The sequence below is a fragment of the Lithobates pipiens genome, unplaced genomic scaffold (assembly GCF_037356315.1).
Source record: "Lithobates pipiens isolate NorthernLeopardFrog02 unplaced genomic scaffold, aLitPip1_a1.2 Scaffold_3, whole genome shotgun sequence".
NCBI lineage: Eukaryota > Metazoa > Chordata > Amphibia > Anura > Ranidae > Lithobates > Lithobates pipiens.
In genome coordinates, this window is record NW_027507790.1 from 13,915,334 (window position 1) to 13,933,166 (window position 17,833).

Consider the following 17,833-nt stretch of genomic DNA (forward strand, 5'->3'; position numbering starts at 1 on the left):
CTGGTGATCATCTCCTGCACCCTCTTCTTTGCCTACCCTGGTCCCTGACCTTCCCTCTCCTCCATTGCCTTCATTAGCTCCATAGTCCTGAATTGTTAGAACAATTTCCCAAATAAAATAAAAATGCTTGTAGTTATCGATCCCAAATTCACCTCATACATGTATTATGTCATTGTCCAGATGGTGGGACTACGTTTTACCCCCTAATAATTACCACGTGGCCGCAAATTCGACATGAAGGTTTGCAAAGTTCGCCTCCCATTGAAGTCAATGGGGCCCGCGGCGAACGTTCGGTTTCGCGAACGTTTGGGTCCGTTCGCATTTCGCGTTCGCGAAACGTCCCGTCGGAAGTTCGTCCATCACTACTAACCACCAATGTAAAAGTTTTTAATATAGGGGAAGAGGTTATTAAAAAGAGAGTTTGCACCAGGTATCAAATATGCTAGCTAGATAATTAGATGTCTGAAACAATATATGTTTGTTTCACTCCATATTGTTTCATGCCACCTCATTTCAAAGTTTAGAGAACCAGTCCCAGTCTACCCAAGTCTGCCGTGACACCTTATTAAATGATTACAACTTTCCACATAATAATATATTTTCTTAATTGGATAATAACACTGTTCTTGTGTTTTATTATTTTTGTTATTTAACAAGTCAAATAAATTATAATAGGCCATAACTTTTATTGTCCCGGGCATAGCTAAAAGGCATACAATTGTGCAGTATATCAAAATATAAAAGGACATTTCAGGGTAAACTATTTTAAGGCGTAAATCCTAAATGCTGGAAAATAGAAACCATTGGGAGCAACAAATAAATTATTTATTTATAAACGTAGCGTAAATATAGGGGCCTAATATTTTTGTGTTAAAGACTAGGACTCAGAAGACTGGTCTTTTAGATCCAGGAGATGCCAGCAGAATGACTTATGCCTGGTAAAATTGAAACCATTGCCTGTGGGGTAATTGTGACTTTCTCATGACACTTTGGACCAAGCAAGATAGCTATGGCTGTTTAGGGGGCATAGCTAGTAACTCAAAAGGGAGATCTCCGTACAAGAGTTCCAAACATTTGGAAAGGAATATCAAATTTGGGTGCGTGTCATTTTTGATTACAGTAGATTAAACTCATTAGAAACAACTCATTAGAAACAACACAGTGGTGGGCAGCACAGTGGTGTAGTGGTTAGCACTCTCACCTAGCGATAAGAAGGGTTGCTGGTTCAAATCCCAACCACAACACTACCTGCCTGGAGTTTGCATGTTCTCCCTGTGCCTGTGTGGGTTTCCTCCAGGTACTCTAGTTTCCTCCCACAATCCAAAGACATGCAGGTAGGTTAATTGGCTTCTGTTCAAAATTGGCCCTAGTATATGAATGGGGACCTTGGATGGCTCCTTGAGGGTAGGGACCAATGTGAGTGTGCAATGTACAGGGACAATTGTAGACACTCAGGATGGACTGGTGTCTTTATTCAACCTTATAAACTATGAAACATTTTGCAGGTCTAAATTATCAAGAACTTTCCAGTTTTTAATATCTTTACACCTAAAGCTTGATAAATTCAGAGAATGTGATTTCATTTAAAATAAACCTGTCACAGAAGAAACATGAAGGTTGCCATTGCTGACCTCTCCTGAAAATGCTGGTCCCCCATAATGTATATGCAGATAAGGACTTGTTTACATCTTTCGTGATCTGCATAGTTGTTTCAGGTCAGTAACTTAGAAAGTATTTAAGCCCGCATAACAGAATAACAGCCAAGCAAATAGCATAGCAATGAGGAGGTCAGCAAAGGTAGCTCTCACACGTCTGGCTTATGTTAAACAACTATCAATACCCTGCAGGTCTGCATGCTTCTTAACATATAACACTTTTAATTAACAAGATTAGAGAGATGAAAAATAACCGGCTTCTATTTATGAGATGTGTAAGGAAAAGTATATTTCAGTTTAGAATTGAAGTTTCACAACCAGACGAGTTCCCACATGTCACATGTGACTCATATTGAGCCAATGAGTGCCAAAAATCAGGTCTACTTTTTTTTTTTTTTTCTTTCTTCAATAAATCCAGATAAGTGATATATTTACAACAATTGTTAATATGCACCAAAAGTTTGTAAATGAAAGAGCATACAGAAATGTCTTACAAGTGTTATCGCACTAGTGATCAGGCAAAAAGCTATTCAATGTGGTGTTGTCGCCATCACTTTCTTCTGGAGCGGCAAATGTCTTCAGTCTTTTGGGTTTCACTTTGCTCTGTTGGTCATTCTCTGGCAGTAGAGAAGAGATACATCTCATTTCTGTATAAGTGGCTGGATGACGCAGTTTCTGTTTTTGTCTCATAGTGGAAAGTTTGGCTGCAAGTGCAATGGTAGTTACAATAAAGATTGTGCACACAACAGCAAGAATAAGTATAGTGAGCATACATTGTTTCATTAGCGACTGGCTAGATATTTGATCTTGTGAAGTGGCGGGTGTGTGTGTTACTGGTACAGGTGTTGTGGAAGAACTTTTAAAACCTGGAATCCACCCAGTTGTTTTTCCATGTGTAGTTGGCTCAGCTGATGTCAATATGGGTTTGGATGGTGAGTCAGTAGGTATTTTTGATGGTTCAACAGCTGTAGTTTCCGTAGTTTCTTCCTCCCCTTTATTACTGGTACTATCAGGTATACTGCTTAGAACTTTATTAATTGTTGAATGGATTTGACCAGATGTGGTGGCTTCATTAACTGTATTCTTTGTAAAAACAGGCAATTCTTCAGATTTGGTGGGACTTGGTGTAGACAGTTGTTCTTGAGTGCTTTTAAATTTCATTTGTGTGGATATTGTTTTTATTGCTGCAGTGGGCGATTTGTCTGTTTGTGCTGTTTCCGCTCCAGTGACTTTTACTTCTTCTGTCGAAGTGTGATTTAGTTGACTTGAGGGTGTGGTTTCATCTTCATCAAGTTGCGCCATGACGGGAGGTTTCTTATATGGAGCTTTGGATGGCAACACAATAAGCGGGATGACCCCTGGAGACTTTTCCAATGGGGATTTTGAGACCTTTTCAGTCTTTGAAGGGAACTTCTTATCTGGCTGAGATTCTGTTTTCTTTTTATCTGAAATTTCTCTTACCATGCGGATTAAAGTAAGGAGTATTTTATCTGATTTGTCTTGTGTTTTCCATTCAAACACTAGAGGAGGACTCCTATATTCTTCTCTACTATGGGGATCAGTCAAAGAGGATTGATCTGGAAGGGGGTGCTTGTAACCAGCCACAGAGGAGAGGACTGTTAGGTACAGCAAAATCGTTGCCCACAGCGAAGGCATCATCCCTGTGCCAAAGATATTACAATTAATTCATATGGAAATAATGGTACATCATATTTGTTAACAATAACCTCCAAAGCAAATACATTTGTATATAAAAATAAATATGTGTGTGTTAAGCTCTAGCCAAGAAAAGAAGTCAAATGAATATGTGATAGACGAAGTGCTATATTATATACTGCTGGCAGCTGTGACAATCACTCTACTGATCTACAATACATTGACATTGATTACATTTTAGGCTTAAAGTGATTGTAAAGCTTTAATTTTCATTAAAATAATAAACATGTTATACTTACCTGCCCTGTGCAGTAATTTTGCACAGCGTGACCCGGATCCTCCTCTTCTCGTGGTTCCTCACTGACGCTCTTGGCTCCTCCCTCCTGTCGGGTGCCCTCACAACAAGCAGCTTGCTATGGGGGAAACCGAGCTGCTGCTCAGTGTGTCCATTCACACCGCCCTCTCGTCTCCTGTGATTGACAGCAGCGGGAGATAATTGCTCCTGCTGCTGCCAATAGCCAATCAGGAGTGTGAGTTCCTAAAGAGGCAAGGCTTTTGTGGACATCACTGTATCAAGAGGGGGCTCAAGTAAGTAGTAGATGTAACTACTTAATATAATCCTCCTTGTTTCCTAATGACAAGTGCTCCTGTCTTTGTGTTTTATTAAAAAAATGCCTTCTTTACTGTATTTCACAGCGTCTCCCTGTGATCACATGACTGGCCAGCTCTCTCCTTTGCCTGGCTGGCGGATGCAGTGGGCAGGGCCAAGATTCCCCAGCTGATGTCAGCCGAGAGGAGGAGAGGAGAGAAAGAAAGCTGGCTGCTCACATGATCACGGGGAGCCGCTCTGAAATACTGTAAAGGCTTTTTTTTTATAAAACACACAGACAAGAGCTCCTGTTATTAGGACACAGCGAGGATTATATAGGACAAGAAAAGTTACTTGAGCAGCAGGAGCAGAGGGGGTGGATACTGACACGAGCAGACTGGCAGGGAGGGGAGGGGGGAGAGAGCACATAGAAGGACAGAGCAAGGCTGCAGATGACAGAGGGACGTACACTGACCACTGTAGTCAGGGCTCAGCAGCTCTGATTTTCGTGGTCAGCACAGAAAGGGGGACACAGCAAGTTGCAGGATCAGCCCAGTTTTTTACAATTTAGAGGGTGGTAGATTAGACAGCACAACCACTGAGCTGTTTAATCTGCTTTAAGACCCCTTTCACTCTGCGCCGCCCATATCGTCGGCGGTAAAACGCTGCTATTTTTAGTGGCGTTTTACTGTTGGATTTGTGACGCATTTCAGCCACTAGCGGGGTGATTTTAAACCCCACTAGCGGCCGAGAGAGGGCTAAAACTGCTCGCAATGCACCGCAATAGCAGCGTATTGCCAGCAGTATAGCCGCGCTGCCCCATTGATTTCAATGGGGCACAGTGGTGGAGGAACGGTAAACACTCCGCACCTTCACCGCTCCAAAGAAGCTGCTGGCAGGACTTTTCCTGATGTCCTGCCAGCGCACCGCTCCAGTGTGAAAGCCCGCGGGCTTTCACACTGGAGACAATGGAGCAGCTGTTTGAGGGCGGATTGCAGGTGCTATTTTTAACACTATAGTGCCTGCAAAATGCCCTCAGTGTGAAATCTGTCTAAGGGACATGATCTCTATTATTTATTTAGTTTTTTTAGGTTAACAAACACTTTAAACCAGTGGTCATCAACACTGTCCTCAGGGCCCACTATCAGGCCCTAAGGATTGTATTACCTTGGGAAGATGCAGACTAGAATACTGCAATCACTGAGCAGCAAATGATATCACCTGTCATGTATTTCAGTTATCTTGCAAACCTGGCCTGTTAAGATGGCCATACACCTATAGATTATCTGCAGCTTTAGTGGGCCCTGATGACAGGGTTGATGACCACTGCTTTAAAGTACATCCTTAAAATAATAGGCATGTTTTATGAAATATAAATGTATAGATAAATTAAACTTTGAATATGACCATTAAATCTACAGCGGTACTATATATTGAAAGTATGTGAAAAAAGAGAAATGGATATAATGGCTTTGAATAAATGGATAATGTTTTCTGTGGGTAAGGGCTTTACACAGACTGAAGTACACCATTCACCATGAGCAAAGACAGGCACATGTTTTGTCACCCATCACCCTTGGTGAAAGATCTGCCACTCCCTCACTACCTGAAAAACAGGGAAATGTAATCATTTTGGAACAAATAAGAACACTTTCCAAATTCTGAAAAGCTTTCATCATCCTAGTCTGACTTTATAGTTACTTAGCATAGTCACATAGGGTTGATTTACTTTAAAAGGGAAGTAGCACTTTGCAATGGAATTTTCCCCAGAACTTAGTGAATACAAGGAAGTTTCATTTTGCAAAGAATACCCAATCATGTGCAATGGAAATAAACCAAACAGCATTTTTTCTTGCACGTGATTGAATGATTGAAGTCAGGTAAACTTTACTTCATTCACCAAGCTCTGATTGAAATTCCCTTGCAAAGTGCACAGATTATTAGCCTTTAGAAAATCGACCCCAATATATCCTGCTGTATATTAGTGTTTGTTACGTGAAGTTGATTGTCATTTCCAGAGCTTTAGTTATTGATACTTGTAAAACATGTTTGCAATGTGCAAACCTCAATACTGTCAGTATGTTAAAATTTACTGTAAAAATACCAAGGGTGTCTTCACCACCCATGTTTCGCAACCTCTTTATGGCATATGTCTCCGGCTATACATTACAAAATTTCAGGAAGTGATGCTTATGCTTCTAGCACTTTGAAAACTGTCATCAGAAAAGGACATCAGTATCTAAATGCAGACTTGACACAGTCAATCTAATAGTAACCCATGCCATTTTAACATGGGAAACTGCATATCTCTCCAATATCCCTGTTTTTATAACATAAACAAAAAATATTACTGTAGTTACAGCAATGAAGTACGACTTTCCAGCGTGCAATGTCAAGTTCAATCAGTTAGGCCCCTTTCACACTGGGGCGGTGCGGCCGTCGGCGGTAAAGCACCGCTATTTTTAGCGGCGCTTTACCGTCGTTTTAGCGGCGGTCTGCGGGCGCTAGCGGGGTGGTTTTAACCCCCACTAGCGGCCGAAAAAGGGTTAAAACCGCCCACATAGCGCCGCTGCAGCGGCGCTTTGCCGGCGGTATTGCCGCGCTGTCCCATTGATTTCAATGGGTAGGAGCGGTTTAGGAGCGGTGAATACACCGCTCCTTCACCGCTCCAAAGATGCGGCTAGCAGGACTTTTTTCCCTGTCCTGCCAGCGCACCGCTCCAGTGTGAAAGCCGGAGGGCTTTCACACTGGAGTGAAAGGGGAAGGTTTTTTCAGGCGTTACACAGGCGCTATTTTTAGCCCCAGTGTGAAAGGGGCCTTATGTTATTAGTCTTACACTTTCTGTCATAATATTTGAACAAATCTTATATATTGCAAATTAATGGGACATTTATAATATTCTTGCATACCCTGTACATCACAGGTCCATTGGTCATTCCCAGACATGGGGAAATATGCAATGACACTTGTGCACTGTAATCTAAACAAGTAACGCAAAAAGTGCAGAGACCTATAGACTCCACAAACAGGGGCAGCATTGTGGCACACAGAGATCAATAAACCTCACAAACAGAGGCAATATTGTGGCACGTAGAGACTAATAAACCAAACAGGGGCAATATTGTGGCACGTAGAGACTAATAAACCAAACAGGGGCAATATTGTGGCACGTAGAGTCTAATAAACCAAATAGGGGCAATATTGTGGCAGGCTGAGATCAATAAACCTTATAAACAGGGGCAGCATTGTGGAACACAGAGATCAATAAACCTCACAAACAGAGGCAATATTGTGGCACATAGAGACTAATAAACCTTACAAATGGGCAATATTGTGGCACGCTGAGATCAATAAACCTCACAATTAGGGGCAGCATTGTGGCACGCAGAGACCAATAAACCCCACAAATAGGCAGCATTGTGGCACACAGAGATTAATAAACCTCATAAACAGGGGAAATATTGTGGCACATAGAGACTAATAAACCAAACATGGTCAATATTGTGGCACGTAGAGACTAATAAACCAAACAGGAGCAATATTGCGGCACGCTGAGATCAATAAACCTTAGAAACAGGGGCAGCATTGTGGCACACAGAGACCAATAAACAGGGCTGGACTGGGACAGAAATTTGGCCCTGGACTTCATCCAGACCAGCCCACTTACATTTTGAGTGTCCCATCAGCACTCCCTTACATCAGAGTGTCCCATCACCAGCCCCCTTACAAAAGAGTGTCCCATCAGCGCCCCTTACATCAGAGTGTCCCATTACCAGCCCCCTTACAAAAGAGTGACCCATTACCAGCCCCCTTACGTCAGAGTGTCCCATTACCAGCCCCCTTACGTCAGTGTGTCCCATGAGCAGCCCCCTTACATCAGAGTGTCCCATCAGCACCCCTTGACATCAGAGTGGCCCATCACCAGCCCCCTTACATCAGAGTGGCCCACTGAGCCATCGGCCCACCGGGAAACTCCCAGTAGTCCCGATGGCCAGTACATGCCTGCCAATAAACCCTACAAACAGGGGCAGTATCGTGGCACGCAGAGATCAATAAACCCCACAAACAGAGGCAGCATTGTGGCACTATAGTCTCTAGCACTACCAGTCTGTCTTCTTTATTTATACAGTATCTCACAAAAGTGAGTACACCCTTCACATTTTTGTAAATATTTTATTATATCTTTTCATGTGACAACACTGAAGAAATTACACTTTGCTACAATGTAAAGTAGTAAGTGTACAGCTTGTATAACAGTGTAAATTTACTGTCTCCTCAAAATAACTCAACACACAGCCATAAATGTCTAATGGCAAAAAAAAGTGAGTACACCCCTAAGTTAAAATATCCAAATTGGTCCCAATTAGCCATTTTCCCTCCCGATGTCATGTGACTTCATTCTCAGGTGTGAATGGGGAGTAGGTGTGTTAAATTTGGTGATATCGCTCTCACTCTCTCATACTGTTCACTGGAAGTTCAACATGGTACCTCATGGCAAAGAGCTCTCTGAGGATCTGAAAAATCTAATTGTTGCTCTACATAAAGATGGCTTAGCTATATGAAAATTGCCAAGACCCTGAAACTGAGCTGCAGCACGGTGTCCAAGACCATACAGTGGTTTAACAGGACTCAAAACAGGCCTCATCATGGTCGACCAAAGAAGTTGAGTGCACATGCTCATCGTCATATCCAGAGGTTGTCTTTGGGAAATAGACATACGATTGCTGCCAGCATTGCTGCAGAGGTTAAAGAGGTGGGGGGTCAGCCTGTCAGTGCTCAGACCATACGCCACACACTGCATCAAATTGGTCTGCATGGCTGTCATCCCAGAAGGAACTCTCTTCTAAAGATGATGCACAAGAAAGCCTGCAGTTTGCTGAAGACAAGCAGACTAAGGACATGGATTACTGGAACCATGTCTTGTGGTCCGGTGAGACCAAGATAAACTTATTTGGTTCAGATGGTGTCAAGCATGTGTGGCAGCAACCAGGTGAGGAGTACAAAGACAAGTGTGTCTTGCCTACAGTCAAGTATGGTGGTGGGAGTGTCATGGTCTGGGGCTGCATGAGTGGTGCCAGCACTGGGGAGCTACATTTCATTGAGGGAACCATGAATGCCAACATGTACTGTGACATACTGAAGCACAGCATGATCCCCTCCCTTTGTAGACTGGACCGCAGGGCAGTATTCCAACATAATGACCCCAAACACACCTCCAAGAAGAACACTGCCTTGCTAAGGAAGCTGAGGGTAAGGGTGATGGACTGGCCAAGCATGTCTCCAGACCTAAACGCTATTGAGCATTTGTGGGGTATCCTCAAATGGAAGGTGGAGGATTGCAAGGTCTCCAACATCCATCGGCTCCGTGATGTCATCATGGAGGAGTGGAAGAGGATTCCAGTGGCAACCGGTGAAGCTCTGTGAACTCCATGCCCAAGAGCAGTCCTGGAAAATAATGGTGGCCACACAAAATATTGACACTTTGGGCCCAATTTGGACATTTTCACTTAGAGGTGTACTCACTTTTGTTGCCAGCGGTGTAGACATTAATGGGTTGTGTGTTGAGTTTTTTTGAAGGGACAGCAAATTTACACTGTTATACAAGCTGTACACTCACTACTTTACATTGTAGCAAAGTGTCATTTCTTCAGTGTTGTCACATGAAAAGATATAATAAACTATTTACAAAAATGTGAGGGGTGTACTCACTTTGGTCAAATACTGTATATAAAATCAATATATATTGCAGGCATTGAAAATATATATGCTGGATGGAAACAGAATTATATGTAGTGTGGGCGCAAGACTCACATTCGTGCCGTTTCATTACTGAAACTTGATTAAAATTGTGACAAAAACTGACATTAATATACGGTACTTGCATTAAATTAGAAACTAGCGGGGAATAAATGAGAAAAAAAAATGCTCACCTACACATTTAATTAGCTGCATTTTCAGATTCTTTTCTAGATTCTATTATATGAGTCCTCGGTAGATTGAGGACAATATTTTGGCTTATTCAAAAAAGTTAAAGAATGTTAAAGCAAATAACTTCAACCAATATTGATCCATTTTTTACTGGTTTTACTTCAGTAAGGAAAATGTGTGTGCCTGCTACAGATTAGTGAATGTCAGACGTTGTCATGATACTGCTTATTGATGAATAAGTCTTTCTCTGTTGTGGCACTATGATACTGTAATATTGTGAAGTGGCAACGCTGTGGCACTACGATACTGTAATACAGGGGTCCTCAAACTACGGGCCGCGGGCCACATGCGGCCCACGGAGCGCATTACCCAGCCCGCCGGGTGTTTTAGCCTCAGGACATCCTTGTGTTCCGAAAGATGCTTTCGGAACACAAGGATGCCTCTGCAAAGTCCCTGCGTTTACTTTAAAAAACGCGGGGACCGCCGGGAGTAGGCGCACACAGCGACGTCACTGACATCCCATGCGTGCGCCCATGGAAACTGAGGCGGAGAAGAAAGGACGCGCGCAGGAGGTAAGTGTTAGACGTCTATGTAACGCGTATGTCACATGCTCGCTCCTCCATGCGCCGCCATTATACAGAGCGGAGCCGGAGGACAGCAGGTGAGGAGGGGGGGGTGGGGGAGCACTGTCTATAAAGGGGGCAATGTCCTAAAGGGGGCACTGTACTAAAGGGGGAGCACTGTCTATAAAAGGGGCAATGTCCTAAAGGGGAGCACTGTCTATAAAGGGGGCACTGTACTAAAGGGGGAGCACTGTCTATAAAGGGGGCACTGTACTAAAGGGGAGCACTGTCTACTAAAGGGGGCACTGTCTACTAAAGGGGGCACTGTACTAAAGGGGGAGCACTGTCTATAAAGGGGGCACTGTACTAAAGGGGGAGCACTGTCTATAAAGGGGCACTGTACTAAAGGGGAAGCACTGTCTATAAGGGGGAGCACTGTCTATAAAGGGGGCACTGTACTAAAGGGGGAGCACTGTCTATAAAGGGGGAGCACTGTCTACTAAAGGGGGCACTGTCTATAAAGGGGACACTGTCTATAAAGGGGAGCACTGTCTATAAAGGGGGCACTGTACTAAAGGGGGAGCACTGTCTATAAAGGGGGCACTGTCTACTAAAGGGGGCACTGTACTAAAGGGGGAGCACTGTACTAAAGGGGGAGCACTGTCTATAAAGGGGGCACTGTACTAAAGGGGAAGCACTGTCTACTAAAGGGGGCACTGTCTATAAAGGGGGCACTGTACTAAAGGGGGAGCACTGTCTACTAAAGGGGGCACTGTCTATAAAGGGGGCACTGTACTAAAGGGGGAGCACTGTCTACTAAAGGGGGCACTGTACTAAAGGGGGATCACTGTCTATAAAGGGGGCACTGTACTAAAGGGGGAGCACTGTCTATAAAGGGGGCACTGTACTAAAGGGGGAGCACTGTCTATAAAGGGGGCACTGTACTAAAGGGGGAGCACTGTCTATAAAGGGGGCACTGTACTAAAGGGGAGCACTGTCTATAAAGGGGGCACTGTACTAAATGGGGAGCACTGTCTATAAAGGGGGCACTGTACTAAAGGGGGAGCACTGTCTATAAAGGGGGCACTGTACTAAAGGGGGAGCACTGTCTATAAAGGGGGCACTGTACTAAAGGGGGAGCACTGTCTACTAAAGGGGGCACTGTACTAAAGGGGGCACTGTACTAAAGGGGGAGCACTGTCTATAAATAGTTTTTTTTTTTTACTATAGTCCGGCCCTCCAACGGTCTGAGGGACCGTGAACTGGCCCCCTGTTTAAAAAGTTTGAGGACCCCTGCTGTAATACTATGAAATGGCACCGTTGTGGCATTACAATACTGTAATGCTATGAAGTGGCACCGTTATGGCACTACGATACTGTAATACTATGAAATGGCACCATTGTGGCACTACGATACTGTAATACTATGAAGTGGCACCGTTGTGGCACTACGATACTGTAATGCTATGAAGTGGCACCGTTGTGGCACTACGATACTGTAATACTATGAAGTTGCACCGTTGTGGCACTACGATACTGTAATACTATGAAGTGGCACCGTTGTGGCACTACGATACTGTAATACTATGAAGAGGCACTGTTGTGGCACTAGGATACTGTAATACTATGAAGTTGCACCATTGTGGCACTACGATACTGTAATACTATGAAGTGGCACCGTTGTGGCACTAGGACACTGTAATACTATGAAGTTGCAGCGTTGTGGCACTACGATACTGTAATACTAAGAAGTGGCACCGGTGTGGCACTACGATACTGTAATGCTATGAAGTGGCACTGTTATGGCACTACGATACTGTAATGCTATGAAGTGGCACCGTTATGGCACTACGATACTGTAATACTATGAAATGGCACCGTTGTGGCACTACGATACTGTAATACTATGAAGTGGCACCGTTATGGCACTACAATACTGTAATACTATGAAATGGCACCGTTGTGGCACTACGATACTGTATTACTATGAAGTGGCACCGTTGTGGCACTACGATACTGTAATACTATAAAGTGGCACCGTTGTGGCACTATGATGCTGTAATACTATAAAGTGGCACCGTTGTGGCACTATGATGCTGTAATACTATGAAGTGGCACCGTTGTGGCACTACGATACTGTAATACTATGAAGTGGCACCATTGTGGCACTACGCTACTGTAATACTATGAAGTGGCACCGTTGTGGCACTAGGATACTGTAATACTATGAAGTTGCACCGTTGTGGCACTACGATACTGTAATACTATGAAGTGGCACCATTGTGGCACTAGGCTACTGTAATACTATGAAGTGGCACCGTTGTGGCACTAGGATACTGTAATACTATGAAGTTGCACTGTTGTGGCACTAGGATACTGTAATACTATGAAGTTGCACCGTTGTGGCACTACGATATTGTAATTTCATGTATATAACACAGCTTTTACGGACTGCATGGAGCCTTTCAACTACTGACCTAAAGAAGTCTACAGTGAAATGTACCTACCACAGTTTAGCCTGAAACCACCGCTTGCCATAGCCAATCCTAGTATGGATTTATACATGTGAAAGCCTCAGTCAATGCCGCTCTTCGTACCATGCCCCCTAGGATCAGCTATGGAAAGCAGCGATTTCAAGCTTAAATGTTCAATGCTCACTGGATGAGTTTTTTTTATACTGGTATTCCTACTATCCTGAGCGCTAATGGGGCTCTACCCCTCAGCCTGGAGCGGCACCACCAAGTACTTGACAAGTAAGAGTGTAGAACAGAATAGGCAAGTGCAAGTGAAAATAAAAATACAATCAGGACAATCGTTGGAAATCGATCATTGTGATGGGATCTGCTGTTTTCCATTCTGAAGTCTTGACTCGACCTATAGGGGTCTCCATCTGAGGTGAGAGGCTGGGGGAATTGTGTGGCGCACCACGGATTGTGTATGTGTGATTGGAGGAATATGACATTGATCGAAAGTTGTTTTTGCACAATTATTTTTTTTTTTATTTTTTTGCACACAGATTTTATTCATGAACTTATAATGTGTACTTATTCATATTAGTGTTTATCACTTGCTGCACTTTGTTTTTTGAATTTCACCTTTTACACTCCAGGAGAACAATGGATTTATTCTGAAATTTTTATGTTTCACGTTTTTTTTATGTCATTATATTCTTAGACCCCTTTCACACCAGGGCGTTTTGCAGGCGCTATAGCGTTAGAAATAGCGCCTGCAATCCGCCCTAAAGAAGCTGCACCATTGTATGTAGTGTGAAAGCCCGAGGGCTTTCACACTACAGCGGTGCGCTGGCAGGATGTCAGGAAAAAGTCCTGCCAGCAGCTTCTTTGGAGCGGTGAAGGAGCGGTGTGTTTACCGCTCCTCCACCGTTGTTCCCCATTGAAATCAATGGGGCAGCGCTGTAATACCGCCGGCAAAACGCCGCTATTGTGGTGTATTGCCGGCGGTTTTAACCCTTTCGCGGCCGCTAGCGGGGGGTAAAAGCGCCCCGCTAGCGGTCGAAATGCGCCGCAAATCCTGCGGTAAATCACCGTTAAAAATAGCTGCGTTTTACCGCCGACGCAATGTGCGGTGTGGTGTGAAAGGGGTCTTAGACTAGAATTGTCATATATTTTTTCACTTGATGCACCTTATACACACACTGGATGTCATTTTAGATTGCTGTTTTGAATCTGTGGCATTGGTGCACTTTACCAGTGATCTAGAGAAGAGTAGAGAAGATTTGTTATTTTTATTTTCACTTGCACTTGCCTATTCTGTTCTACATGCTTACTTGTCAGGTGTGTGAGCGGTTCTATTTAGTATCTATATACATATTAATTCTATTCTGCACTTATGTTAGCGCCACATACTTCACTTATTCATATATTTTATCTGTGTGGGAACACTTTTATATGTTGACAGCTTCTCTCATCCTTATATATCCTATTCTATACAGTTTGGTTTTGCGCATTAGTTCCACCAATTCTTTATACCACCAAGTACTTATGTTCCTACCTGTCCTCTAATCACACATTCACTAGAGCCAATATGGCCCTAGCAGTATTAAATATAAAAGCAAACATTTATTATATGGCAGCTTACCAATTCACCATCTAGACATGGTGAAGACAACTTGCTGAAGTTCAAACTGAGCATCAGAAGGGGGAAGAACGGGAATTTAAGTGACTTTGAATATGATATGGTTGTTGGTGTCAGACAGGGTGGTCTGAGTATTTAAAAAACTGCTGATTTACAGGGACTTTCACACACAACCATCTCCAGGGTTTACAGAGAATGGTACGAAAAAGAGAAAATATCCAGTGAACGGCAGTTGTGTGGACGAAAATGCCTTGTTGATATCAGAGGTCAGAGGAGAATGGGCAGACTGGTTTGAGATGATAGAACGTCAACAGTAACTCAAATAACCACTCATTACAACCAAGGTATGCAAAATACCATCTCTGAATGCACAACACATCGACCCTTGAAGCAGATGGTCTACAGCAGCAGAAGTCCACACCGGGTGTCAAACCTGTCAGCTAAGAACAGGAAACTGAGGCTACAATTCGCACAGGTTTGCCAAAATCGGACAATAGAAGATTAAAAAAAATGTTGCCTGGTCTGATGAGTCTCGATTTCAGCTGCGACATTCAGATGGTAGGGTCAGAATTTGGCACAAACAATATGAAAGCATGGATCCATCCTGCCTTGTATCAACAGTTCAGGCTGGTGGTGGTGGTGTAATGGTGTGGGGGATAGTTTCTTGGAATACTTTGGGCCCCTTAGTACTAATTGAGCATCGTTTAACCACTTCACCCCCGGAAGGATTTACCTGCTTCCTGACCAAGCCCTTTTTGCCATATGGCACTGCGTTGATTTAACTGACAATTGCGCGGTCGTGCGACGCTTCACCGAAACAAAATTTACGTCCTTTTTTTCCACAAATAGAGCTTCTTTTGGTGGCATTTGATCACCTCTGCGGTTTTTATTTTTTGCACTATAAACCAAAAAATAGTGACAATTTTGAAAAAAAGCAATATTTTTTTACTTTTTGCTATAATAAATATCCCCCAAAAACATATAAAAAAAATGTTCTTCCACAGTTTAGGCCGATATGTATTCTTCTACATTTTTTTGGTAAAAAAAAAATCGCAAAAGGCATATATTGATTGGTTTAGGCAAAAGTTATCTCATCTACAAAATAGGGGATAGATTTATGGCATTTTTGTTAATAATTTTTTTTTATTAGTAATGGCGGCGATCTGCGATTTTTATCGTGACGGCGACATTGTGGCGGACACATCGGACACTTTTGACACTATTTTGGGACCATTGGCATTTATACAGCAATCAGTGCTATAAAAATAGCCACTGATTACTGTGTAAATGTCACGGAATTAACTGTGTTCCCTCAGCGTGTTCTAATGGTAGGTGGGATGGGCTCACTAGAACATGGCAGAGATCACTGCTCCCGATTACTGGGAGCAGTAGATCCCTCTCATGTTGCTAGGCAGAACAGGGAAATTCCTTGTTTACATCTCCCCGTTCTGCCTCTCCATGCCACGATTGCTGGGACACCGGTGGATATCGGGTACAGATAACGCAGCGACGCACGGGTACCTTGTTTTGCGCACCCGTCCCACTTTGCCAACGCATATCGGTGTCAGCCGGTCAGCAAGTGGTTAAACACCACGGCCTGCCTGAGTATTGTTGCTGACCATGTTCATCCCTTTATGACTACAGTATACTTTTCTTCTGATGGCTACTTCCAGCAGGATAATGCACCGTGTCACAAAGCTCAAATCATCTCACCACTGGTTTCTTGAACATGACGAGGTCACTGTACTCAAATGGCCTCCACACTCACCAGATCTCAATCCAATTTTTGATGTGGTGGAATGGGAGATTCGCATAATGGATGTGCAACCAACAAATCTGCAGCAACTGAGTGATGCTATCATGTCAATATGGACCAAAATCTCTGAGGAATGTTTCCAACACCTTGTTGAATCTATGTTATGAACAATTAAGGCAGTTCTGAAGGCAAATAGGGATCCAACCCAGTACTAGCAAGGTGTATCTAATAAAGTGATGGGATATAGATATAGATATATATATGCTATCAGTGGTGATTTGCTTCTATGTGTGTGTGTAGGTATATATATATATATATATATATATATATATATATATATATATATATGCACATACACATACACACACATAGAGGCAAATTATCATTGATAGTATACACATATAGCCAAATTAATATAGATCCGCAGCAAAAGAATCATATACCGACAGATTGGCGAATCGCTGACTTGCATGTTTCTATTCACCTTTCTTTCTTTCATTTTGTCAGAGAATGGATGCAAACACATAGAAAACAATCAGCACTCCTCATGAGTTACAGACCCCAATACTGCTGTAATAAATATTAGACCTCACATGCAACATCTGGTTAGTTTGCCAGTATCTGCTATTCTTCCTCCACTAGTGATGATTAAATCAGGGAAATTGAAAATTTGGTTATTTTTTCAGGTTTATGTGATCTTCACAAATTGTACATTTCAAGAATCTGGACGTTTACAATTGATGTATGTATGGTATGATCATTAAAGATGAGACAAATCTTTGAAAATACAAAAATCTGCAGTTTGTCAATTTGCCTGATATTAGAAACAATTTGCTCAATAATTAATCATAATATATATATATATATATATATATATATATATATATACACACACATATATTTTTTTTCTGTGACAAAAGACAGTAAAACGTGGCTATTACTGATATTCTGCAACCATTTAAACTTTTGAAGAACATGCTATATTTTTAGATTTTGTGGGTTTTTTTTTTTTTTTTGCATTACAGCTACCCATGTATTAGGTCCCATAGCAGATTACGAAACATCGCCTAGACATCATTAACATTTGAACTGCCACTGTGGGATCTAATAGTGGCTAGTAAGTGGTAAATGGTATATTTCTGATATATACTAGAAGTGCTGCAAGGTTAAACACCCACAATATAATTTGATCGATACACTTACCGTAAACGTTCCGTTTTCTGCCAAACAGGATACGTTAATGTTGAGGATAACCCGGCCCTGTCCTATTCAGCAACATTTCAGGGCTGCCTTTAAACAAGGTACCTGAGCAAGACAGGAAGCATAAAGAAGGGTGTGGAGTCTTTAATAAATAAGGAAGGACAGGACCGCAGGCTGTGGTTTCCAGAGAGGCGGGGGGGGGGGGGGGGTGGAAAGATAGAGTGTGTGAAAGACACAAAACGAAAGAATACAGTTTACAAATATAGAAGCAAGTGACAGAAGAACAGATTAGACAAGACAGGGACAAACTTGGTGTAAAGATAAAAAAAAAATAAAGGCTGATATCTGCTCTGTTGCCAAAATGTAGCACAGGTAGGGTGGATGGGTGGAA

General features: G+C 42.6%; 1 protein-coding gene across 2 annotated transcripts; it reads right to left on the reverse strand.

The window, feature by feature from the left end:
* Window positions 1–1,451: 1,451 nt before the first annotated feature.
* On the reverse strand, window positions 1,452–17,610 carry SELPLG (selectin P ligand). 2 transcript variants are annotated; one of them, XM_077461290.1, is made up of 3 exons: window positions 17,446–17,605; window positions 15,220–15,384; window positions 1,452–3,316 (listed from the first exon to the last, which is right to left on the reverse strand). In XM_077461290.1, exon 3 carries the CDS (start codon window positions 3,312–3,314, stop codon window positions 2,163–2,165), a length of 1,152 nt encoding a protein of 383 aa, XP_077317416.1. In that variant the 5' UTR covers window positions 3,315–3,316; window positions 15,220–15,384; window positions 17,446–17,605; the 3' UTR covers window positions 1,452–2,162. The 2 variants fall into 2 exon arrangements, with proteins under 2 accessions (XP_077317416.1, XP_077317415.1); XM_077461289.1 differs by lacking the exon at window positions 15,220–15,384 and having other exon boundaries at window positions 17,446–17,610.
* Between the last annotated feature and the right edge of the window lie 223 nt (window positions 17,611–17,833).

What these genes read in the sequence shown, in the direction of transcription:
- SELPLG (XM_077461289.1), bottom strand. Translation starts at nt 3,314, where the DNA reads ATGATGCCTTCGCTGTGGGCAACGATTTTGCTGTACCTAACAGTCCTC.